This window comes from Plectropomus leopardus, chromosome 15 (assembly GCF_026936395.1).
Source record: "Plectropomus leopardus strain MGB_pleo_1.0 chromosome 15, ASM2693639v1, whole genome shotgun sequence".
Classification (NCBI taxonomy): Eukaryota; Metazoa; Chordata; class Actinopteri; order Perciformes; family Serranidae; genus Plectropomus; species Plectropomus leopardus.
In genome coordinates, this window is record NC_142190.1 from 6,047,687 (window position 1) to 6,073,193 (window position 25,507).

General features: G+C 39.5%; 1 protein-coding gene across 9 annotated transcripts in view; it reads right to left on the bottom strand.

Annotated features, from left to right (window-relative positions):
• Positions 1–25,507, bottom strand: part of auts2a (activator of transcription and developmental regulator AUTS2 a) — a 449,370-nt gene that overhangs the window by 331,134 nt on the left and 92,729 nt on the right. For 7 of the 9 annotated variants that reach the window (XM_088088967.1, XM_088088970.1, XM_088088964.1 and 4 more), the window contains exon 3: positions 21,275–21,487. In XM_088088967.1, the coding sequence (XP_087945093.1) occupies positions 21,275–21,487 (213 nt within the window). The remainder of the gene's footprint in view (positions 1–21,274; positions 21,488–25,507) is intronic. The other 2 variants (XM_088088966.1, XM_088088963.1) reach the window with 1 other exon arrangement.

The window sequence follows — 25,507 nt, forward strand, 5'->3', positions numbered from 1 at the left end:
GTTTGTTTTGGGAAAGGAGAGACTTCTGAGATTATTTTGTCTCCCCAACAAAAACTTCCTGAACAATAAACCAAGAAGAAATTCTAACATGGAGAAGTTTCTACAATCCTCATCCTAGATGCCACTAAATCCTAAATACACTGCTCCTTCAACTCTTTGAAATTTGTACAAATTGGCTTGTCTTTTTGCAAAAACATGAGAACACAACGAGCAATGAAAGAAGAAATTACCCCAAATTTGCAAGAAATAAGTAAAAAGAAAAGTAATAAGAAAATTACCTGAAAATGTGAAGAAAAAAAAAAGAAAGTAAAAAGCAAACACACAAAGAAATTACCTGGAAAAAAGTGCTTAAAATTTGTGTAAAATAATTTTAAATATGTAACTCAGATAATTATAAATATAGTTTTTCCCTTGCTTTTTATCTTTTACCAAGACATTTTTATCAAGCTTTTTAAAATTTAAAAATGCATGCACCAAGTTACTCATTGTCCTTTCCCCCATGTTTTTGAAAGAAAAAAATAAAGAAATCGTACCAATTTGCATAGGGATTTAAACGTTTAAATACTTGTGAAAGGGCATCTGAAAGCAGTACAAGAGAAAAGGATGTATAATAAGTTTCAAAGGGTTAAGTTTGCATGAGGCCAAACTCTTGCAAGACTTACTGTTCTTTACAAAATACCGACAGTGTAAACACAGAGGACAATAGACGTCTTTGTCAACTCAAGCAGAGATTTTGAGCGCTCATAAGATGTATAGATGTTTTCGTGAAGATTTCTTGTCCGTCCTCTTGCCCGTGGCAGATGATGCCCAGAGTCTGGGTAAATCACAGATGGCTATTTTTCTCTCGCTGCCCCGGGGCGACAGGAAAACCAGGCTGAGACTGCCACCTCCTCAGCCCGCGGTGGCAAAGAGCTGGCACTGTCAAGAGGACAGGGAGAGGGATGAGGAGGATGGAGTCTGGCCTTCCCTGCGGGTTTCTCAGAGAAACTGTCTCCATCTGCTCATCTGGGCCAAATCTGACAGAACAGTTTTCACTATTTCCTTTTACTGTCTATGTGGCTCTTTTTATTTTCCAGAATATCTTGGCATTTGCATTCAGTGTGTGTACAACACTTTACCACTAACTCGTTCACTCATGCACTGAACATCAGAAATTGATTGTGTTTGGCAGTGTGAGACCCCGAAGAGTGTTTTTTTCTCTGTCTGAAGCACATCCAGTTTTTCTGACAGTACATTGTAACTTTCATCTGTAGCTCTACTTCTTCCTATCCAGTGGCCTGTAAGGTTAGAGGATCAATACCTCTTTTTCGCCCTGGATCCCTGCCCGTGCGCCAGGTTAAGAGGAGTTTCCAAACAGATCTGGTTAAGACGGAGGCTTCATCAGATGAAAGAGCAGCCGAGGCAGTCCAGGCTGAGCTCAAGGTCAAGGGACAATAACTGTTATCCCCTTCCTACTCGAGATCCGTCTGGATTCAAGTGGAGCTGAGACACTGAGTTCACACAGACAGTGGTGAATGTGAGATGAGCTGTGAAAAAACAGCATAATCGGAACTTGCCGCAGGGTGTTTGCATTTTGAGTGCATGTAATGCAATGAAATGGAAAGAATGCGTTCTGATGTTATCTGACAGATGTTGGGCTCTCATATCTGGCTTAACTCCCCGCGTCCTAACAGCTTGTTCGGCTCTACCATGAAATTGGAACAGAGAAAACAACAGGCTCTGCTCTTTTTGTCCATCTATTCTTTTTACCATGCTGCTGTTGCCATGGTTCCACGGTCATCACTCAAGAGAAAATGCAGGGCAGTCTGTCGATATGTCCAGATCAGACTGCATGCCTTTGTAGGTACGTAAACATCAATTCAAACACAGTTTCAAAGTTATTAGACATTGCCACTTTCTCAGTGGACTTCCACGTCTACATGCGCTATCCAGCAACGTCCGCTGGTGATGTTCCAGATCGCCAATCAACGCCCCCCATGTCAACAAAAACATGTGTTTCCACAGAACATGGTAAGGTTTAGAAAAACACATCATGGTTTGGTTCTGCATTCATATGGGAAGCAAACACAAGCTTCCTTGGTGAAAGTTGGGGGTTTGTTGGACACATCCACCACCCCTCCAGCTCACCCTACAGGGACCTTCACGGTCCGTTTCTGGCAGCGTTACAACCTGACAACATGCACCGCTGTGTCATATGTCTGTGACAAGTGCACTGACGCTGACCGTCCGTGTTTTTTATTTTGTAAGACTCTGTTCCAAACATTGTCAGTTTCTATGTACAAGCACCTACCGATACAGTTGGTTGTCCTAAACAAGTCACATGTATATTTATAGATGTTTGTTATCTTCTTATCCTTTGCACATTTTCAGAAGAAGCTATTTATGCATCATTTATCTGTTGATTTACTTTGCAAGTCCACTGAGGGCTAAAAAACTGCTTTTTTTAATGCACCATTATGCACCCAATCTCTGATTACATGACAGGGTGACCTGGTAAGTTGCAATAGGTTGAGGTCTTTTTGTCAAATTTCTGCATAAAAAATACACAAACCCATTTAAACAAAGTGTAAAGTGGGTCAGTATTCTCCATTATCACCCTTCCATTGTTGATGTCTGAATTAAATTACTGTTATTTGTTGCCTTCAGTAATGTTTGTTATTTTGGTGCACTTTTTTTAAATTGTGCCATGGTGGTTATGCAAGTGTTTTATCAAATTGTGTCACGTTAGGCTCGATTTTGCGTGTCTAAACACTCGTATTGCGAATTTGTTATCCAAGACATGTTACTAATTCTCCTATACTTAAGGTCCCAGTGAGACTGGCTGTGTTTTATGGTGTTTCAGGGTCAGCACACTAAATCTAGTGTTTTGGCTAATACTCAACGAAAACTAAAACTGAGAACAAGCCCTCTGTTTTCCGATGCAAACTTTATGTAAAAACAGTCCCCTCGCTGTTTGTTATTCACAGCTATTGCTGCAGAGTTGATAGCTCAATTTAAAGTAAAGCTGTTAGTGAAATGAGCGAACCAGGCGGCTCTCTTCCACTGATGTTTGCTTTCTCTCTACCTCTATTTACCCATTTATGAAATGTGTGTGTATGCATGTGTGTCTGAGGCGAAGTTAACTCTACTTGAGATATATGGTGGGAAAGATCCTGAAATATGAAAACGGTGGCTATGGTTACCTGCACACCAGTATTTCCCAATTATCCTGAAGATGACAATATTCTGAATTTGATACGCTCCTTTAAACGGCATATTCCTTTCTGAATTAGGCCATTTTCCGAATTTAGCATTTTCTAATTAAGACATGTGGGATATGCCACAATTATTCAGGTTTTTTGAGCATGTATACAGCCAATTTGGAATATTCATCTCAACTGGGGCTTTCACCGTAGTTGGCGACACACGGCGCTTCAGCGCTGTGTGTTGTCATGGATACGTTGTACACAAACCAACTCGCCAACAGTTTGCAAAGCTAGGATAGAGATGAATGTCAAAGAAAATCTCAGAATTTCTGGTCAGAAGGCGAAACACACTTGCTTTAAAAGATTTTAAAAGACTTTTATATTAACAGGTTTATGGATATGTGTAACTATTGCAGCGCTCACCTTTTCAAGAAGCTGCAGGAAGGAAAGAGAGAGTCAAACAAGTCCGCCAGCAGTAGGAAAATGTGTAAAAAATCCTATTTTGATGCAAAAAAGCAGCGTGACAGCTGGCTCCAGCTGTTGAACTTTTCCATGTTTTGACATGAAAAACGACATATTAGGGCACGTTAATTAGAGTATGCACCCCGCATGTAAACAGGAGCGTTAGTGGAATATTCATCTTTTAAGAATTTAAGGTGCAATAATTCTTTATATCACTACCTTAATTGCAATATTTAGTGCAATATTTCAACCACAGTAATCCTCTGTGCAATTACTCAAATGTGCAAGATTCTTCCAACTCTTGTATTTCGAATATATTTAACATGATGCACATATTGTATATATTGTAAATATTCTTATTATTACTTTTGCTTATTATATCTCTGCTGTTCATTGTTGTGACATTGTACATATATTTATATTTTGAACTTAAATACTAATTTTATACATTGCATTGTAGCATACGGCAGGTTTTACATACTCAACACATTAGCCATATTATAATTTAAATATTCAGATATTAGTGCTACTTGTCTATTACTGTATATCTTTACATTTATATTTTATACACTTAAGTACTCAGCATATTATACAGACTTTATCTTGAAATACTTATTAAATATTCACATACTAATGCTAATTGTTTACTATAACTGTGTTTTTATCTTTATATTAATATTTTATATACTTGTGCTTTTATTTATTTCTACTTGCCATAATTCTCAATGCTGGCATCCGAGCAACTGTAACAAACCACAATCTCCCCCCAGGGATCAATAAAGTGTTTCTTATTCTGATTCTCATTTTTATTAGACATGCAAACATCTTAGTACTAATATTGTCTTTTCTGGAATAAGAGCAAAAATTGGACTATTCTGTGCATGTGAACGTAATCACTGAGAAAGTCCTGACCAAACGGCCCCTGCCCTAATTTGGACACAGTGTGCCGTGATAAATACTTTTACCTCAATCAAAGCAGTCAGGGCTCTGCAGAGGTTTCGCTTTTGTAAGACGCCAGAAAGATAAACCTTCCACTTATTAAAAAACAACAGAGACAGATATGCTGGTGGTGTGGTAGCAGTTAGTTATGTATATTCTCCGCCTCTGCTTTTGCGGTTTTGCTTTGGTACATGACCTACTGTCAGATTATAGGGTAACTAAGGATGACATTACAGACAATTAGCTGGGAGACGGCATGTAGTAATTATACAATAGTCGTGAGGATGCCCTTATCAGACACAGCATAGCAGACATCCTGTGAACATTATCCTCCATTATTACACTCAATTTCATGGTGCTAAGTTAAGTTACATCACCAGTGGACTGAGAGTAATCAAAAATTAGAGACAATTCACTGGGAATAACGAAACTACTATATGGACAAATTACTAAGAGGATATGGTCTACTATGTTATCAAAAGCGGGGAAATGAGGCGGAAGGGAATGGAGGGAAATTGATTTCTTTTTACCCCGTCAGGGAATGTGGATCTGATGAAAAGCCAAACGAGATAAGAACTTTCCAGCAATGACTCAACACACGCAAATATGAGCTTTCAGATATTCTTCCGCCCCCCTGCAGCCAAAGCTTGCCATAGTCATTAAAGCCTTGCGCTCATTTCCAGCCTGATGAAGGACTACTTATGCTGACTTCAAGTACTCATCATCAGCTCCCACTTCAGAGTTGGGGAGTCATAAATAGGACTTGTCATGCATTTAAGTGCTTTTGGTTGGAATTAATTTCTAAAAAAATATGGACAAAACTATGTTTCTTCAGTGCCAATTTGTACAGCAGAGATGGAGAGAGAAATGCATCAGACTGATTAAAGATGATTATTCTACTGAAAAAAGTTCACTGCTTAATTACACTCAAGACCTACTGTTTTAGCTTTTAACTGAACTTTATTTATCTGTTGACTATTTATTTATTCATTTTAGCCTGTTTCACAGTTTTACTACTTCCTGTATCGTTTGATAACTTTTAACATATTTATTTATTATTTTACTTTGTGCTGTTATCATGTCATTTAGCTCTTATTTACAGTTTGAGTATTTTACCAATTTATCTTTTATTGCTATTACCGTTTTATCTATTAATAGGTTTTATCCTGCATCTTGTGTTTCCTCACTTATGGAAGCTTTTCCTCACTTTCTGGTTTAATGAGAACTCCTTTTTTTAGTGCTTTACTTAATATCAAAGTCTTGTTTTAAATCATGTGTTTGTGTGCTGTGTTACAGTTTGTTTGTATGAAATGTGCTCAACAAATGAACTCTAATTGACTGATTTAATCATTTAATTCAATCATAAATGTGAAGAACATTTTATCACTGAACATCCTAAACTCACTTCAAATTTCCAATTTCCCGTCAAACACAAAAATCCGACGTATCAGTAAAGATTGATCTTTTGCATGTCATTTGTATCTATAATATAAAATACTCTTACTTGGTAAATAAGGTTTGTGTTGGTGTATGGCATATTATATAGACTCTGATATCATTTAGGTTTAAACAGCAGTTTCTGTATATTTCTAACAGTGTACAGTGGGGGCTTCTGCTAAGGTTATGCCAATATTTATATTATTATTTATTATGTAATTTCTGTGTAAGATTACAGGCTATTTACCACGGTATTGTGTGGCTACATAATAACATGCAAACATAACATTTTTCTGGTGATTGGATTGACTTTACAGCCCATGGTTAGTCCAAATCAATGTGAGGCCCATAATGATATTTAAACTATTTAAAATAATTGAGTTTTAAAGGATTGCTCACATATATCTCCAAGAGCTAGCTATTTTCGTCTTCCCAGTAAGCTAAATGTAAAAACGCTGCACATCAAACAGTAGGGATCTTAAATGAAGTAAAATTAGCTATCATGTTTTATTTTTCAAAAACCAATTACAGGCTGATCCAGGTAGACAGGACAATTAGCTGCAGTTTTGTAGCTGTAGAGACAAACAAAAGCTGAGTTCAGCCCAGTAAAATTAGTTCATTAAAGGCAAGAGTAGGAGCAGTGTGCAAAACTGGGGCAGAGAGGAGACGAGTGAATCTTAAAAAGGTTCCAGGAAAAGAGAGGGAAAATAATAGCTTGCTAAATTGCTTTTATGTTTGCTTTATACTGTATCTTACCCAAAAAACCCTCATTAAATTTCCACTAGTAATATCTGGATATGATCCAATAGCATAATACTATTTTTTAAAGCCCTCTGCTGGCTTTAATCACGTCTAACATTTACTATTTAAGGATGATTAAACTGCTTGTAGTACTTTGGTTACACATTTCATGGAGACTTGAGTGAGTGGGAGTCTGTGTCGTCTGAAGCACCGGGGAGGAAAATTTACTTTTACTTCTTATGTTTATTTCAGTCCACACCTGTACTTGTCAGAAGTCAAGAAGTCATAACTGGGTACATTTTGTAAAATTGGTAAAACACTATATTCAAAATTAAAACCACACGTTTGCTGGATTGAGAGGATTTTAGGGCCTTTCTGCAAATTCTCTTCCAAAATACATAGAATCATTCCTGAGAGTACAGAGAGGACATCGAGTAAAGGAGGTGAGCTGTTTGGCTGAGTGTAAAGCAAAGATTTACCTATGCTTTGTCAAATTTTGTCAAAAATGTTATGATGACACTATCACCAAAGATATTAGGTGAAATGTTAGTTTTATTGATTGCATAGTTTGTGGAAATATTTTCAGTGCTAGGTTATTTCAGTGTGTTTGTTTTTTTTTGTGTGTGTCATCACACATAATACAATAAGTACAAACAGTACAATATTCATTTCCAAAAACAAAATGACGAAAATAGATAACGACTTGTTTTTCCAATTTACGATTTTGTGCTCAAATTTTAAAAAATGGAGAAAAACGATGGGGGTCTGTGAATCAGTGTAAGGCTTATCAGTTCAATTATCAAAATTTCAAAAATGAAAAACAGAAAACTGAATTCAATTTTATAAAGTTGAATTTTTTGCTTTTCAAATTAATGCAAAATATAATATAATATATATATATAATTAATATATAATTTATATATATATATATATATATATATATATATATATATATATATATATATATATATATATATATATATATATATATATATATATTTATATATAATTTAATTTATCAATATATTTATGCATTATTTTTTGCTAAAAGGATGACAATTTTGTTTCTTTTCCGTATTCAATTCTAAGCTCACAAAATGAGCTCACAAAATCTCTCTTTAACTGGGATCCAGTTAAAGAGAGAAAGACAGAAAGACAAAAAAAGCTAATGTAACTCCCTCTGGATTTATTTCAGCACTGAAAAAGCTAAAAAGGTGTGTTAGGCTAACTCACATCTCAGAAACCACTCAGGCGTAGTTAGTGGGGGAGAAGGTCTGCAGGCGGTCATGGATGCAGCAGAACTGGAACAAAGTGGTTGTGTGGGGCGCACACTGGGTAAATACCAGCCCTGACTATATCCTTTTCTTAAACTGGAGATACTTTAGCAGTCAGGGTTGCCCCCACATGGGAATCTTTCACTTCACAAGCCTTTGGTGGTGCTCCCATAAATACTCCACTTTCCCAGCCGGCACCTGCTCCCTGACCTCCTCTTTTACAAGGGCCAACAAAGTGTAGCCAAAGACAGGCAGGAGGAGAAAAGGCATGAAGCTCTTTTCAGGCACTCATCATCCACTTCCACACACATGATAAACTACATATAAACCACTTTTCTATGTATCGAGGCTTTAGTGAAATCTAGGATATGCCTAATTGATATTTACAGAGCAATCGCCTCTGCAGCGTGCAGGCTGCATCAAAGAGCAGCAGGAGAAGCAGGTTCAGGCAATTATACACCTTATTAAAGTCTATTAGTGCGCAGCAACACAGTATGTGTGCATGCATGAGTTAGTATGTGTGAGGATATCCGGTGAGTGGCTGCATCCCAGGTGGTCCATAATGTGGTGACTTTAAACATGGCTGAAATGATCATGTTAGGACTTATCCACCAATAAGGCCAAAGAACCGAAGGGTTAAATCTGCAAAAAGCTACGCAAGGCTGCAATTCTCAACAAGCGACAAAAATGAAGTTGTGGAATGGAGGAGAAATCCAAAACTAGTTGTGCAAATTCTTACAACTATTTATGCCAAGTAGACGGCCTCCATCTTATTTTCATTTAAACTAAGTTTAAATTCATCCATGTTGTGACAACATATAAATATTTTAGCAAATGCTGTACAGAATCTTTACTAATTGTTTTTATGGGCAAATATATCTCTACGTCACCTGCAAAGCAAAACCACCAGGACTGCCAGACCGGCTGTCTGACGCTGTCTTTCCTTGAGCACAAATCTGGCCAAAGTATGTTTGTGGGACTTTGAGAGTGGACAGAGGGACAGGCAAAGTGTGATGAAGTATAAGCAGTTTGGACAAACACACACAGAAGAAAAACTGTTTTCATTCACCCAAAGGAAACTGAAAAGAAGGAGCCACACAGTGTAATGCTACCTCTGCTGAGAGGGAGAGAGGGGGGAAAACACAATTCCAAATCCAGATGGACTTGAACTATCTTGAGCGTTCATCTGCGGGTCTGTGTGTTGTAAACGGTGGCAGATTGGATTAGACGGAGTCTCACTGCTGCGCTGGAGTGCTCTGCCCGTGACAGGGGCTGGACAGTCATGATAAAAGCTCCTTCAAACACCTCCGGCCCACTGCCCTGCGCTGACTGACAGCTGAGATGGGCCCGGGCTTTAGGTGGGGCAACACACTTTGGTTTAAAGTGCAGCCACTTAATTTTTCACAAATTGACGATGAGGGTTGTCAAGAGTGAGAGCCGGTGTCAGGTTGGACAGTGAGAGCAGATGCTGTCTGTCTTTCTTTTCATTGCTCTGCCTCCCGACAGCAGTTTGCACCAGTGCAATGAAATAACTCTGTTTAACAGCCACACGAGCGGGTAGTCCGACCCCCCCGCCCTCCTCCTGCCTGTCCTCCCTTAGAGAAAAGTGACACTTCAAAAGAAAAGCTTTCTCAATGCAGGGCAAGCAGGGAGAGAGAGAAAAAAAACATTAAACCGTTTTCAAAGACATGTTGGCCTAGACTTGTCAAACAGCATCAGGGGCTCGTGCTAAAGACAGGCGGTTGGCGGAGGGGACATGGTAAACACACAAGTCGTCAGTGAGAGATGTAGACGGGGCGGGTGGATGCATGTAGTTAAGAGTTGCGGGGGTGTGAATGTGCTGTCAGAGGGCCTCAAGCAGGACGGGGCCCGCTGTTACAGAGGAAAAAAAAAGTAATACATTAGAGGAAGCTCAGCATCGCATGTTGTCAGAGGATCCGGCAGCACCAACATCACACACAGTATCAGAGTCAGCAGGCGATTTAAAGGGCACGCTATCCTTCTTGTTAGCAAATTGACAAAAATGCATGCCGCTTGTTAACCCGCCTCTCTCTCCAGGCCCTGGGGGGTCCAAACCCAAACCTATAAACGATAAATTGTGTGAGTTATAAATCTTGAAGAAGCATTTTTCTTCAGTATTTAAACTGGCAAAGCATTTGTATCACTAGTATAGCAGACAACAGACCATTAAATAATCTCACATGATGCTACTCAGCCAATCAAATCTGTCGTTCTGATAGCGGGTTTAATGACACTTTTCTCACAAACTGCTCGTATTTTTTCCCTAAAAAAAGTAATGCACCCGCTTCGTACATAAATTTTGAAAGGCTGCAATCATGTGACCAATGTGGTGATGGGAGTAAACAAGGAATCACTCCCAGGTCCCAAAAAAACTGACTTTCCCATGAGACTTTCTCCTGGAGATGCATTTTTGAAACCAGCAACGGTATGTTAATTACGTAACTATAACATCATTTATGGAGTGATAATTGATGCATCATATGAACAGTTTTCCAATCTACACTTAAGATTAAACCAGCTGAGTTCTCATGAAACCGTGCACCCTACGGTCCAGTGCTCGCGCTAACCACCAAAGAAAGTTTGCTCCCACTCGCCCATGCAGTAGCTGCTCCTCTAATCCACTGATCTGATCAGCTCTGATCAGCTCTGATCGATCCGACTGCAAACTGAATTCTTGCGATGATCAGCTTTTCTCCTCAATTCTACATCTTGCGACTCAAACTCAACAAACAGCTGCTGAGGAAAAAAGTAAAACTCATTAAGAGTTGTGCCTGCACTGAATTCAGGGACCTGCGAGAACAAATGAAAATTTGACCACACAGCCCACACATTGAATCAATAAGCATTTCAACTCGAGAGGGGAGAGATGAGACGAGAGACAAAAGCTGGAGAGAGAAAAGGCGACAACGAAAACTGAACTTTTAATCAACAATGGACTCTTTTTTTCTTAATTTTTACCACAGGCAGTTCAAAATCAGTATGTCTCATCATATGTTCGATACCATGGCAATTATTAAAAGCGCCGATGTGAAGCGCCAGTACGAGACAAAGCACACATCATCTGTTGAGCAAACGCGCCTACTCAAATCCGAACTGAGCGCGCAGAAAATAAACTTTTTTATACGTTACTGATCAACACTCCACCATGAAAGAACAAAGTGCACGGTGACGCTGTGCAGAGATCCAGGGGTCAGCGGTGAAAATGACACATGCATGTTGCCGTAGTAACATCTTGTCGCCCATGTTCTACACACTTGTGCCGCGCTACCATGAATATAGTGCCGTAAAAACACAGCCACACATTAATTACACGCAGCTTGTCAAGCCCCCAGATTAAAATGTTTATAGATTGTTGTCATGTGTGCCACAAAGACACAAAGACCACAAAACAAGCCGTCACGATTGGATTTGATTAGATCCAGTGCTATAAACCGCCACTGTGACAGCAACAATTATCATCCCCACAACCGCGGCCCCCACCAGAATGGATTTAGCATCTTATCTGACAATCAGGACATTGCTTTTCTTCGAATCTCTTATTGGCTTAGCGGATAAGCTTATTAAGGGTGACCCGCCAAGCTGTAAGAGCTGAACATTATATTACAGTTTCACTGCAGATTGAAAAGCATGTAAGCGTGCCACCGTCCTGACAAAATCAGGGCTTCAGTCCAAATATTTACACGCACACGCAACATAACCGGAGCGGGAGATCTGCCATTACGGCTTTTAGCTTGATCTCATTACATGTGGCCACCAGCAGGTTGAAATGAGAGTTCAGTCCAGGTAAGAGACTGATGCAGAATGATAATACGGCCTCTGGCAGGCCTAAGGCAGGGCTTTTCCATCAGGGCAGGTGGAGTGAGGATCTCCCCTGTGAGATGATTCAGGGAGCCAGAGGCCACAAGCCAGAGCCCTGCGGTTGACTGACTGACCTGGTTAGAGCTTCTCAAGGAAGCTTCTTCAAACCCCGGGGCTAGACACCGCTCAGCAGTCTCCCCAGTAATTACTCCTCACCGCTGGGGCCAAGACCAAAGACTAGAGATCTTTTTTCATGTTTTAGGTGTGACTGACAAATGGGGACAGCTGCAAAGTGGTGGCAGGCTTTTACTTTATCTTTTTAATAAAAAAAACTCATGTCATGTCGGTCCTACGCAGCAGATATCCAGCGGCACACCAGTGCCATATCACATCTTCACATGGGCTTTGAGTCTGTCTACTGCAGTGATACTCAACTTATGACCCACAGGCCAAATCTGACCCCTGATAGGGTGCTGGGTGTTCCCCCAACCATTTTCTAATCCGCAATAAAAATACAGTAAATAACATTGGGAATTGTGTTTGTGGTTTTCGTATATATGAGGTCCTAGAGTGCATAAAACAGCATCAAAACAGAAAAAAAAGTGCCAGTGGAGTTTTTAAATCTTAGAAAGCCTAAATCTTTTAAACCTAAAATCTTTGAAATGTCTTAAAAACCTAGAAAATAGTCCTAAAATCCTAGAAATGTCCTAAAATTCAAGAAACATACGGAAATCCCAGAAATGTCCTAAAAGAAATGTCATAAAACCCGAGAAATGTCCCGAAGTCTTAGGAACGTCCTAAAATCCTATGTCCTAATATCCCAGAAACATAATAAAATACTAGAAAAGTGTTTAAGTCTGAGAATCATCCTTACTCCTAGAAACGTCCTAAATCCAGAGAAACATCCTAAAATCCTAGAAATGGCCTAAAATCCTTTAAATGTTCTAAAAACCTAGAAATGTCCTAACATGCTGGAAACGTAATAAAACCTGAGAAACTTCCTTAAGTCCTTAAAAGGACCTAAAACCCAAGAAATGTCCAAAAATCCAAGAAACATACTAAAATCAGATTTGAACGATGTATGGGAATGCTGTGGCTGGCCCCTGGCCTCCTATCATCTTGCAAAAGTGGCCCCTAAGCAAAGCACGTTGGGTATCCCTGGTCTAATGCAATGTTGAAACTATAAACACCACATGTGAGACTCGGTGGTGTTGTATTTGTATGTGTGAGGTAATACCTCTTTATTCCGGAGAATTACACAGAAAAGACTCATAAAAGACACTCTCAGTTCCAAGAGCCGCCACCAGTAATGCCAGGGTGGTCTGCCCAACGACAGTGCCTGTGATCCCTATTACACTATAGCGCCTTATAATGAGCCAATATAACACCACAACCAGCTGACAGCGCCTGGTGCCAGATCACACTTAATCCACAGTTCGTTTAATGTGCTGGAGAGGTTTACTCAAGGATATCATGGTGCAAAGTACTTATACAAAGATTAAACTAATCACATATTATTTTTCATTGCCATGTACATCTGTGAGACCATTTAAGACAAATATATGTTATGGAAACCGAGAGAACAAAGGATATTACAATAAAACTCATGAAGCTCTGGTTGCCTTAGTGCTCAGTTATACTCCTTTTATGCCCAACAACTGATCCGTCTATTTCAAACGGACACGGCATCGTCCTCATACTTATATGCATCCATTATGCTTGCAAATATACGGTACATTACTACGAAAGGTTTTCAGTAAATTATTTTAAAAACAGATATTACTGATTATTTTGAGATTCCACAATTTAAAAAAAAAAATTAAAATAAATAAAAAAATTAAAAATATCCCACTTCCAAAGTCAGAGCATTTTTTTTAAGACTTTTAAAATTATAGACATTTTAATACAAATTATTTTTAAATGAATGAATGTAATGCCTTATAAAACTTTTAAAGGATCTGTGGGAACCCTAGGTATCATCATCATACTGTCTTTTTTAAATATTTTATTTTCTTGCCAAGTTATTTGGGAGCTTTTATCTCATCATCGTTAATCCAAACATGTATATGCAAAACCTTTTTGCACTACAAGTGGCTTTTCTTTCAGAATGGGATGGATGCATTTTCTTGTTGTTTTTCTTCTTGTTGTCTTTTTTCCACCATCACTGCGTGATTCTGACATATTTCTGTTGTCATATTACACATGTGAGATTTATTTTCATTACATTCATTTCCTGCTCCTCTTTTTCTGTGCACAGCTTGTTAGTTGGAGTAACACACACTTGTCATTTGTTGATGCAGCTTCGGGGAAAACTGGGAGCGTCTGGTTTGATGTAAAGGATCACCCTGCTAATACAAACATGACAGTTGTCACATAGAAATGAGATTACATAGAGACCTAAATCGAGGTCATGATCCTAATTCAGCCCCATGAGTTACAGTAGAAGTTAAAAATAGTGGTAGCATAAGTTTTAGTAGAACTGTGTCCCAATTGTCATGTCCTTTTTCCAAGCATGTTTCCAGTATTTAATTATGTTGGAGAATGCTGAAATGGAGCACAAGCATAAAGACATGGTGCAATATTTTACCCAGAAATACTCAGACAGGCTCAACATTAAACATAAAATGTGCATTTAAAACACAGAAAAAGACACACACATGAATTTAGACTAAAACTGTGACAAGAACACTGTTTACGGACCAAGATACAGTTTAGCTTAGTTTAGTTTTTTTTCTCCTGAGTGACTCCAGTCCAATATAATAAAATAAAAATAATAATAAAGTAAAAAATTATTATTATTATTATTATTATTTTTTATTTTTTTTTTTATAGTAGTTTTGCCCAAATGTCTGAGAAACACAAAAAAAGAAACAGACAGCCAGACGGACAAGCAGACAGACAGGCAGGTGTTTGGACAGAGATGTGGGGGATCAGAGGGGGGAGGTCCGACCTGAGACCTCCTTCTTGCCCCCCCTTCCCCACTCCTCGTCTCCTGACTTCCCCGGTGCCAGAGAGCAGATGGGCCTCACAGCACGTCCCTCTGTTCACCAGAGCTACTGTACAAAGCAGCACACACCACAGGCCACCAATCTAACATCAGTGAGCTGAACAGAGTCTGACCAGAACAGAACAACACCCCCCACCACACACACACACACACACACACACACACACCCACACACACACACACACACACACACAGACACACACACACACACACAAACACGCACAAAGTGCTAGAAACATGAGATATGACAGAAGTATTTGACCTGTAGTCGCAGCATCATCACTGGCCCAGCCAGTGTCATACTGTCATGTTAAAATGTTATGGTGTAATATTTTACAACACAATAGTATCTTTAAATACTTAAAGCGTCTTTGAGTACTTAGAAAAAACGCTATATAAGTACTTTCTATCATTATTATTATTGTATTATATAACTAATATTTTACAATAAATTACTTCTAAAAGGACATCATACCCTTGTGAAGATGCTGTGATTATTTCCATGGTTTTACTGTAATATTTCACAATAAATTACTGTGAAAATCATACAGTGACACAGATATGAAGATGCTGTGATAATTTCCCATTACCTATGACCCCCAAAGTATAATCAGTTCATTGTTGAGTCCAAGTGGATATTTGTGCCAAATTTCAGGAAATTCCTTCAAGTTGTTCTTGGTATGTCGCGGTGATGCGAGTGAGACGGATGGACGGACAACCTGAAAACATAATGCCTCTGGTGGTGCGAAAGCGTCAGAAACTGTATCAGATCTCTCAAGAGCATCTTGTACATGCAAATTCTTCATATTACATCAATCAATTTCACAAATGCACAAATAGATGTGCACACATCCTGTATCTATTATTGACTGCCGTCTCTTTTCAGTCGATGTTATAACCTTGTTGACAAAAATCTCATACATCTCATAGAGAGAATGCTTATATTAAATCAGTCTTTACATGCTTATATCAATATATGCATAATATAATATGTTTATCTGGATAGCATCAGCCTCTCTTCACACATACAGAGACACTGTCTGAGCTGACTCACCACAGAGAGCAATGGGTAGTTTAATAATCTTGACCCTGCAGAAAATTAAATTCTCAAAATCTGGATCAGGAGTTCATTATGGCATGAGTGCCAATTAAAGACAGTTCACCGGTGGAAAAAAAAATCGTCTAAACGTCCAATATGATAAAAGGAGAAAAGAGTTAGACATAGTCATATAATTTGTGGCTTGCTACTGAACTCTCATCCATCTGTGCTGGAGCTTCCTCTTTCTGGGCTCTTTTTTCACTGTGAGGCGATATGTCAGAGGCGCTTATAAACATTTCTCTATTTTCCCCCCTTGAGCTTACAATATCTCATAGTTCAGTACATTGGGTCAGTGCCAGAGATCGAAAACATTTGCTGCAATCTGCGAGCTCGGCTGGAAGAGGAACAAAACAAAAAAAGTGGGAAAAACACCTCTTGCTTTATTCAACACTAAATTCTTTCTCTCTCTCGTGCTTTCTTTCTCGTTCGGCTTTTAAGCCAGAGCGAACAAAAAGTGCTGATAACGGGCGCTCTCTCACCAAGACGGCAGCGTTTCTAAATGGAGAATTAAACCTTGAGACAGACCTCTGACATTTAAAATGTAACCTTGTGGGAGGACAATGCCTTAACATTTATTTATAGTGAAGCCAAAGAAAAGATAATAGTTCTGCTGGATAACTCTGCAGCTTGTTTCTGTGCAGAGAGGACAAAACGGGGTGGTGCAGGGCGCAGATGATGATCTTTTCAATTAAGCAGATGTCATAAAGCGTGACAGATTAGGGTGCTATTGAGCACCAAGGTTGATAGGTCTATCTGCATCACCAGGGAACAAAAACTATTTTTCATTAATGAAGGTTTAACAGTCTGGGCTTCGGCTGCTCTTAGAGTCAAACATGTTAGATTATTATAATAACATAATCATTCAAATCATTTTCGATAATTACCAAGATTAAAGAGAGTCATTGTAATTTTTGGCTCTAGTTGGTGACTAAGCAAATACAGCAGGAATACTCAACTTGCGCTGCTCGGGGTCCACTTTTGCTCAATGACAGGAAGTCAGGGGCCAGTCACAGCAGCCGCACACGGGTATCTAGGAGTTTAGGACGTTTTTAAAACATTTTCGACATTTTTAGGATATATCCCTGATTTTTTTATAACTTTCTATGATTTTCTGAGATTTCAACAACTTTACGATGTTTTTAGGATTTTAGAGCATTTCTATTATTTAACGAAATTTGTAGGATTTTTGGATGTTTTTAGGATTAAAGGGCTTTTCAAGGATTTTATGATGCTTTTAGGATTTTAGGACATTTTCGGACTTTAGGACATTTTGAGAAATTATGGGCATTTCTTAGAAATAGGTCGTTTCTAGAATTTAGGGACATTTCTAGGACTCTGGGACTTTTCTTGGATTCTAGGACATTTCTACTACTTCAGGACATTTTTAGGATTTTAGGATATTTCTAGGATTTTGGGACAATTTTGGGATCATCCACAAGGACATCAAGGGCTTAGGATCTCTGTGGTAGGTGAGGGGGATCCTCCACGGGTATTTTTCAAAAAAAAAAGCTCTATTTTGATGCTGGGTCATGCACTCTGGTACCTTATGAATACTCAAAGTATAAAAACAATTCCAGTGTGAATCACTTTATTTTTACTGTGAATTAGCCTCCTGTGATGTGTGTGGAGGGTTATGACAAGCATGCTGAGTTAATGTTTGTTTGTGTGTGCGTGTGTGTGAGCACATATGTGGGTGAGTAGGTGAGCGAGGTGAGAAAGAGAGTGGGTGAGAATGTGGTGAAGGCGTTTGCATGTGTCAGCTCGCATGTGCGTGAATGCATCTGCGAGCATTTGTGAGTGTGCGCGCGGGAGATCAGGGCTGGGCTCCCTCTGCCAACAGCCTGATCGCCACTCATGACCGAAACACGCAACCACAGCCAACCACAGCAGCACCCTGCCAGAGTATCCAACACACACACAGTCAAGCCAACACGGCACATCTGAAATCAGATGAACACGGATTTTCTAACGCACAGTCTCACATACACATGCCCTCATGCAGTCAGTTTCTGTAGTGTATGCAGAGCCATCACGGCAGAATAAGACAACCTTGAAGCTGGCAGGTAGCACCATCTGTCCATTAGCCGCTACACGGAGAGACACGACACACACGCAGCAGTGGTGACCCTCACAACAGAGGTCTGCTGCAAAGGCTACTGTATACTGCAGTAACACAAAGACTGTACATCCTCTGTTGTTTGACTTGTTAAAAATAGGAGCCTTTCAAAGCAGTTAGACACAAACCCACCTAACTAATGACTGCAGATGTGAGGAGGACAGCCACAAACACACACACACAACTGCTACAGCGCCTGATACAAAACAGCACATTTACAGGATTTAATGGGAATGAGCTTAGTGTCCTGTCAGTAGTGACAAAATATCATATCTAGAATGTTTGATATTTACTGAAATCTGTAAGAGAAGCGCCAGTATGACCCTGAAACTTCAGCTGATTTGCTGAAGTATATTTTCTAATGATTGTGTTTTCATTACCTTAGAATAAGATACTTATGTCTAATTTGGTAGCAGGTCCTTGTGCGGGGAGATTGCCATGTTGCACCGCCATGTTTCTACAGTAGCCCAGTGTGGACAAACCAAACACTGACTCTAGAAAAGGTCATTTGCATTTTTGCGTCAGACACGGTCGTTATAAGTCCCTCCACAGAGAGTCAAACAGCATTGGAAACACACTGATTTCTTAATGTGAAACTGCTTTTTTTCCAGTGTTTCTAACAGTGTACATCACCAGCTCAGTTTCTTTTGGGGAGAAGGAGACCTCTGCAGATATTTCGGATCATGGTAAAAACCTCCTGAACGTCTGGATCTCAAGTTATCTGAAAAAAAAGGTTGACACAGTGTCGGAGGAGCACTGATTTGTAACACGAAACTACTTTTTTCAGTGTGTTTACCCATTTTAATCACCTGGTCTGTTTTTAAGAAAAGAAGACCTCCATGGACAATTTTGATTTTGGTTAAAACGTCTATAACAATAAACATTGAGGGAGTCCTAACTGAGAGTCCATTTGCAATCTCCACTGCTATATGCCACTAAATCCTTCACACATGACCTTTAAAGTAGGCAGGTACTTTGGCCAATATTTAGATTTAATCTTCCAACTGTGACAAAGTCATCTAATCAGATTGTTTAGTGATAAAATCAGAACTATCTACAAATCTCTGACCAACAGGACAGAGGTGGAACCACAATCAGTACCATTACACTACTGCTCCTACAAACCTCTGTGGAGTCAACAGTACATTAAGCAAATAATGTCCCTGGTAACCTGTCTTTGTTTTCCCTCATGTCCGCTTGTCCTGCAGCGACCCACATAAACATGTCCTTGAGTATACAGCTCAAGAAGACCGACCCTCTCCCAGAGAAATGGCAGAGCATAACCTCAGAGTCCCAGTTGGTGTGTGTGTGTGTGCACGTGTGTGTGTGTGTATAAACAGTAGCAGTGCTGTGACATATAGTCCTTGCTGGTAGAGATAAACCACTGCATCAGTGTGGCATACATATTCATTAGTGACCTTGTCATCCTGCTACACACAAACATATGTTGAGGCAAACAATACACGAACAACATTCACATACACTCGAGGCTATATTTCACTCCAACAGAGCATTTTGACATTATTCATTCAACCGGTGCAAGTTAAACATTATATAACTAATCACAGGTCTGATGTACATGCATCCAGATAATTTTCCGTCTCTGTGATCTGCTTTTCACTTTACACTCTTTTTTTTGTGAGTTGTAGCCTCTGCGGAGTTCGACAAATATTGTTTTTGAGAAATGTCAGACTGACTCACTCAAAAAGCCAACAGGAGAACCAGCGCCTATCATTAAACCAGCACCAGAGCTGTAAACACTGATGAGGTGTTTACTTTCTGCTGCAGTGACACTGTTCTACAGGACTGGTTCAATTGACATGCTCTATAAAAATCTGTACAATAATGTTCCACTATTTTTCTGAATGTGACAATATTCTAATTTGACACGGGTCATGTAAACAGCATAGTCCATTTTGATACTCCAAATTAGGCCTTTTTCCAGGGTAGCATTTTCCAATTAAGATATGCCAGTATTATTCGAGTTTTTACTGCTTTCTTTAGAGACGTATACAGCGCATTCCTAATATGCATCTCAACTGGGATTTGCAACACACGGCCTATTGTCTGTTTACAATCAGCTCTGTGTGTTGTCATAGATACGTTGCACACACAAACAATTATAGCAAACAGTTTGCCAGATCAGGGTAGAGATGCGGTAAAGAAGAGTTGGATATTAATCGTGTGATTGCTCATGTGTCTGCAGTCATGTGCACTAAGGATGGTGCTGTGCAGTGTAACCTGCGCTCGAAACGTCACTATCTTGGTGCATTAAATAATCTGGAATACTGGGACCCTGCAATGTGTGAGCTGTATTTTTCTTCATTTGAGCATGAAAACGCAGACACTTTAATATATCATATAATGTGCATGCAAATACAATGCAATATTTAGTACATACTAAACTGCACAGCCCACATGACAACCCCACAGTAACAAAAAAACTACTATTATGGTGGTCATTCAGTTTTGTTGTAACTGTAATGAGACATTTACAGCTGAGCACATTTCTTTTTTTCCAGTAAAATAACCAGAGATAAAGTAGCTTTGACAGTTTTCATCCAGTCAAAAAAGCATCAAGGCCGGGCTCTGACAAAATGTGTGAAACTGTAAGCATGAAGCCAGTGAAAAGCCTTGAAACCCTCACATTTCTGGATGCTCAATTTACTCAAAACCAGCTACAGTAGGATATTGTTTTTTAGCCTCTTTCCATTTCACCTCCAGAGCCTGTGTGCCAAACAATGCACTGCAAAAACATCCCTGCAGAAGCTTGCATTAAAAGATACAGCTGTTTTATATCTGCTGTAACTGAAGATCGGATATACCAACACATGCACATCAACACAAAGCGACCGCCGAGCCAAGAGCAAAAAATCAACTGCAACATTACTTCAAACAGCTTGAACTCACTTTGTCAACAACTTATATCACAATTAAAGCAGCACGGTTTCTTCCCAACATTATGAAAAAGCATAAGGTAATACAAGACGCTGCGCTGAGCCCAGATATCTAATTGCTTTCAGAGAAAAGTGCTCCTATATTTAAATGACCACACTCATTATATTAGCACTCATTTTCTCTCCATTTTCTGAGCATAAATAAACTGAAGTGACAGGAAATCAAAGAAAATGTATCCACACGTTTCACAGCTCATTACGAAAATGTAGTTCTCGGCTACATTTGACACAAACTCACCATTGTGTGTCTCTTGTTCAGGTGTTTCTTCTTCCTCTTGCCTTGTGTGTGTGCCAGCCGGGGGTTGTTCTCCTGGTCTGAAGGCTGTTGGTGGTGGTGATTGTTCTTGCAGGGCTCCAGGCTCAAGCCGTTGGGGACCCTGGCGGCCTTTTTCTTATGCAGGGGCCCCGCCTGGTTGTCTCTGCACTCCTGGGGCTTCAGTGTCAGGTTCTTCTTCAGAGGAAAAAAGCACAAGAGAAAGCTTAAATTAGTAAAGAACAAACATTTGGGCTATGTGTTTCTGCAGCACGTATGAGCCGTGCCGCTGACCTTTGAGGATTCTGCAGTCATGCTGCCCATCAACAGTCCAATCGATGTTTCATTACATTTATAAAAACCTGCTCATTAGCACACTTGAGAGCTTGAAAAGAAAAGAGTTGGATATCGTCTCGTAAATGCCTGTTTTGACAGATAGCAAATCTCCAGACAGTAAGCAGTGCAGTGATTTTGCTCCAAATTGCAGGGCAATGTTGCAGAAAGGCTTTAGATACAGTTCAGATTCTCTTCACAACAGCAGCACAGAAAGTGGTTCTTTGTTACATTTATTTATTTATTTATTTGCCATTTGGTTTTATTTGAATGTACTCAGTAGAGAGGCTAACGGGAATAAACACAAGAGCAGGAGAGATCTCAGTACTTGGCCTTCAAATGGAGAGAAAAAAAGAATTTGGAAATATTAATTTTGTTATATTGGTTACTCCATTGTGTCTGCAGCCAGGTGCCTCTCTGAATAATGACGATAAAGTGAGCAAATTAGGACCTCAGCTGGATTTAAACCAGTGATGCTGCAGGAGGTGGTGGTTTGTTGGTGAAAATTTCCAGTGTGCTACATCATAGGCAACTGGACTTGCTGGAGTTTCATGAAGACGTTTCTCTTCTCCTACGATTCAGCATATTCCCACCTTGAACAGGCAGTGTAAAAGGGGTAACATACTGTAGCTCGTGCTCTTTGCTTTGCCTTATTAAAGATATTTCTGTATGCTAATGATTTTCTGTGACTTTTCACAATAAAAGGTGCATTATGTTGTCTGATGGTGTGTCTAACATATGCCATGCTACCTTTTTTAAGCTTATGGCAGTATGACCTTTAAGTTGTTTCACATTTAAAGTAATATAAAAAAGCTTAATGGAGCAAGATCAAATGAATTGCATCACATTACAAGACTCAACAACATTCAAGCTTGGCCTTGAGTGGAAGCGGCGAAGATTAAGCTGAGCAGAAACATTCGACTGAGCTTGTGTTTTCCTGTAAGGTACGTTTCTGAGCAGGAGACAGAGCATCAGAAGCACAGCAAGAAACCTCAAAACATTTAAGTTCAGTTTGCCCGTCAACACATAAAAACTACATCAGAAGGCATCTCTTCTCATGAAGAAAACTGGACTCTGAAAACAAACCGATAACCTACAACTCCAATATTGCAGGGTCCACACGCGGGGTTATACAGTTTGACAGGGCTGATCAATAGAAGCACTCATCTGCTGCTGAGAGACTGTGCAATGCATCACAGCCGTCTGCACTAAAACTTATGGAACAAATCAGTTCTGTTATTTGAAGGGGTGACCTGTTTTGCTCCATTGTGGACCAAAGAGCCATCGGTGTTAATACCCCCGGGGAGACATTTAAGCTTGTGAAGCAGCCATCAGAGTGGAGGCTGACTGCTGAAGGGGAAGGTGCAAAGCTGCCACAGCTGAGCTAATGACATGTCGATACTCTGCAACATTTTAACGGGAAGGCTGGAGGGACGAGGCAATGAGTATCTAGTGGCACTGGCAGCGATGATACATGAACACTTTAAAGGCCAATATATTTGATAAACTGTTGGTACGGTGTGTTAGCTTAAAGGACTTAATCTCCGGGTGCATGTGTACTATTATTGTTTTAATCATGATGCAGAGCTGAACTCTCTCCCTTGATATTTTTCCAGTAGCTATTTTTGACATTTCTTTTTTTAATCGTATTCTTCTGCATCCTCCATACATATGATAATTAACAATATCAAATATTAATTTGCTAAATTAAATTAACTCTTTGAAACTTGAAGTCACTTTTCAAGATGCTTTCAGACACCTTTCACAAGTATTAAAACCTATGAACCTTCAGCAACTTGGTGAGATTTATTTATAAATTATAAATAAACATGGGAAAAAGGCAATCCACAAACTGCAAGCAACAGGAGGAGTTAGAAAAATATTTTTAAAAATGGGGAAAAATGTCCAGGGTAGTAAAAACTATATTTATAATTATCAGAATTGCATATTTAAAAGTATGTTATCAAATTATCATTTTCTAAGCCCCCTTTTCCAGTCTTGTTTTCCTTGTTTGTTTGGTGTGTTTTTTTTAACTTTTTTTTTTTTTTTTTTTTAACTAACTTTCAGGTAATTTTGTTATACTTTTTATTAATTTCTTGCTCATTTTTGGATCCTTTTGTCATTGCTCATTACCTTCTTCCCATGATTTCGATTGAAATCAAGACAGTTTTCTCTGATATGCACCTCGCCGCATATCATACAGCTTCGCCGGGTGGCGACCGGCAGCATATCTAAACACCGCGGGAGGTGGCTTTTGGCGTCTGCGTGTTAGCACCCAGTCACTGACAAAGCAGCTGTACTTGATGACTTCATGATGGGAATGGGCTGACGATGCTGTATACATGGTAATGTGCTCAAGGTAATAATTTTTATCACATTATCACTCTGACGGGTGTTTTTCTGCTGCCAAATAAGTGCTTTCATTTTTTATTTTTTGGCATAGTAAAATGTTGAATGCAGGACTTGCAGTGTAGGACCTCTGCAGTGACATCTTTAGGGTTGGTTTATATTTTGCTGAACAGCACTCGAGCTGGACTCAACAAACCTTGCCTGAGTCCAAGATTTATCCCACAGCCCACAGAAACCACAGCGTGACTCATATTTGGTGTACAGTACGTATGAGGAATGATATCAAGGCAGATTTTCCACAAAATACCAGTGAGAAGAAAAAAAAAATCCACACATCTCAAGCAGCAGCAGTTACTCATTGAAGGACCACCTCGGAGCAACCTTAGCGTGCCTGCAGAGAATTACATCGGCGGTGTTACAGATATGCACTGCTGTCAGGAGGACGAGTTTGATGGGTGTGCTACTGGCACTGACTCACTAAACCATTCCTAAAGGCCTCGATTCACTCGTAGAAAAACAAGTGCATGCATCAACTAATCTTGTTTGCCTTTCCCGCCCACACTCATCCAAGGCAAATAATGCAACATGACATGCATTGTCAGTGCAGAGAATAAGTGACAAAGTTATGATGGGGCTGAGAGAGCCTCCATTGTGCCAGCTTCCTGCATGCTTCTAAGCCTCCAAACCGACTGATTGCCTGGAATAAATTATGCACATTATGTGTTGCCTGCCCGCTGAACAATGGCAAGACAAATTCCTTATTTCAGCGCCTAAGGATGACACTGAAAAAAAGTAATTGCTCAATATGGCTCGGTCTCCACTAGCTTTCATTTCTGTGATTGTCTGGCAGTGTACAAAGTAATTACACTGTGCCATTTAGTGACAATGCATGTCTGTAGGTATATTCACAACAGGTTACAATCTGGGAGGTTTTAATTAAGAAATTTAATGAAGTTAATTTGGGGTTTTTACAAAGTTTGTACACTGTTGTTTCACATCTGATATAATCAATTAGGTCGTTACATCCTGTTATTAAAATGATATTTTATGTATGGCTGCCAATTGAAAGTTGGAGGCTTGAATAATCAGTCGGAGACCCTCAGTCGACCGCAACTGTTTTAAGTCGAGCAGTCGTTTTTTGTACAGTGTACTTTACTTTTTACTACACTTTGGTCTCCAGATTTTGCTGTGGAGTGAGAGCTAATATCTGGAGGGGTCTATTTTCACTGGTGATGTGTTATTATAGCAGATACCCAGATTTACCTGCAAACTGGATTGGGAGACTTTCAAAAATGTAAGTTTTCAAATGTCAGAAGCTGCCTGCAGTAGATTAATATTCTAATATTGTGTGTTGCGTATTATTTTCTGCTGAACATTCATCATCAACTATTCATATACAGCAGAACTGTGAAGAGGCGCCATCAGGACATCGACTGTGCTTCATCTGGAGCTCACGATAAATGTGAATAGTCTACGATGCTACTTTCACAGTCAAGGAGAGGCTGAATGAGGCAGTGGAAAGCTCTGCTTTTATTA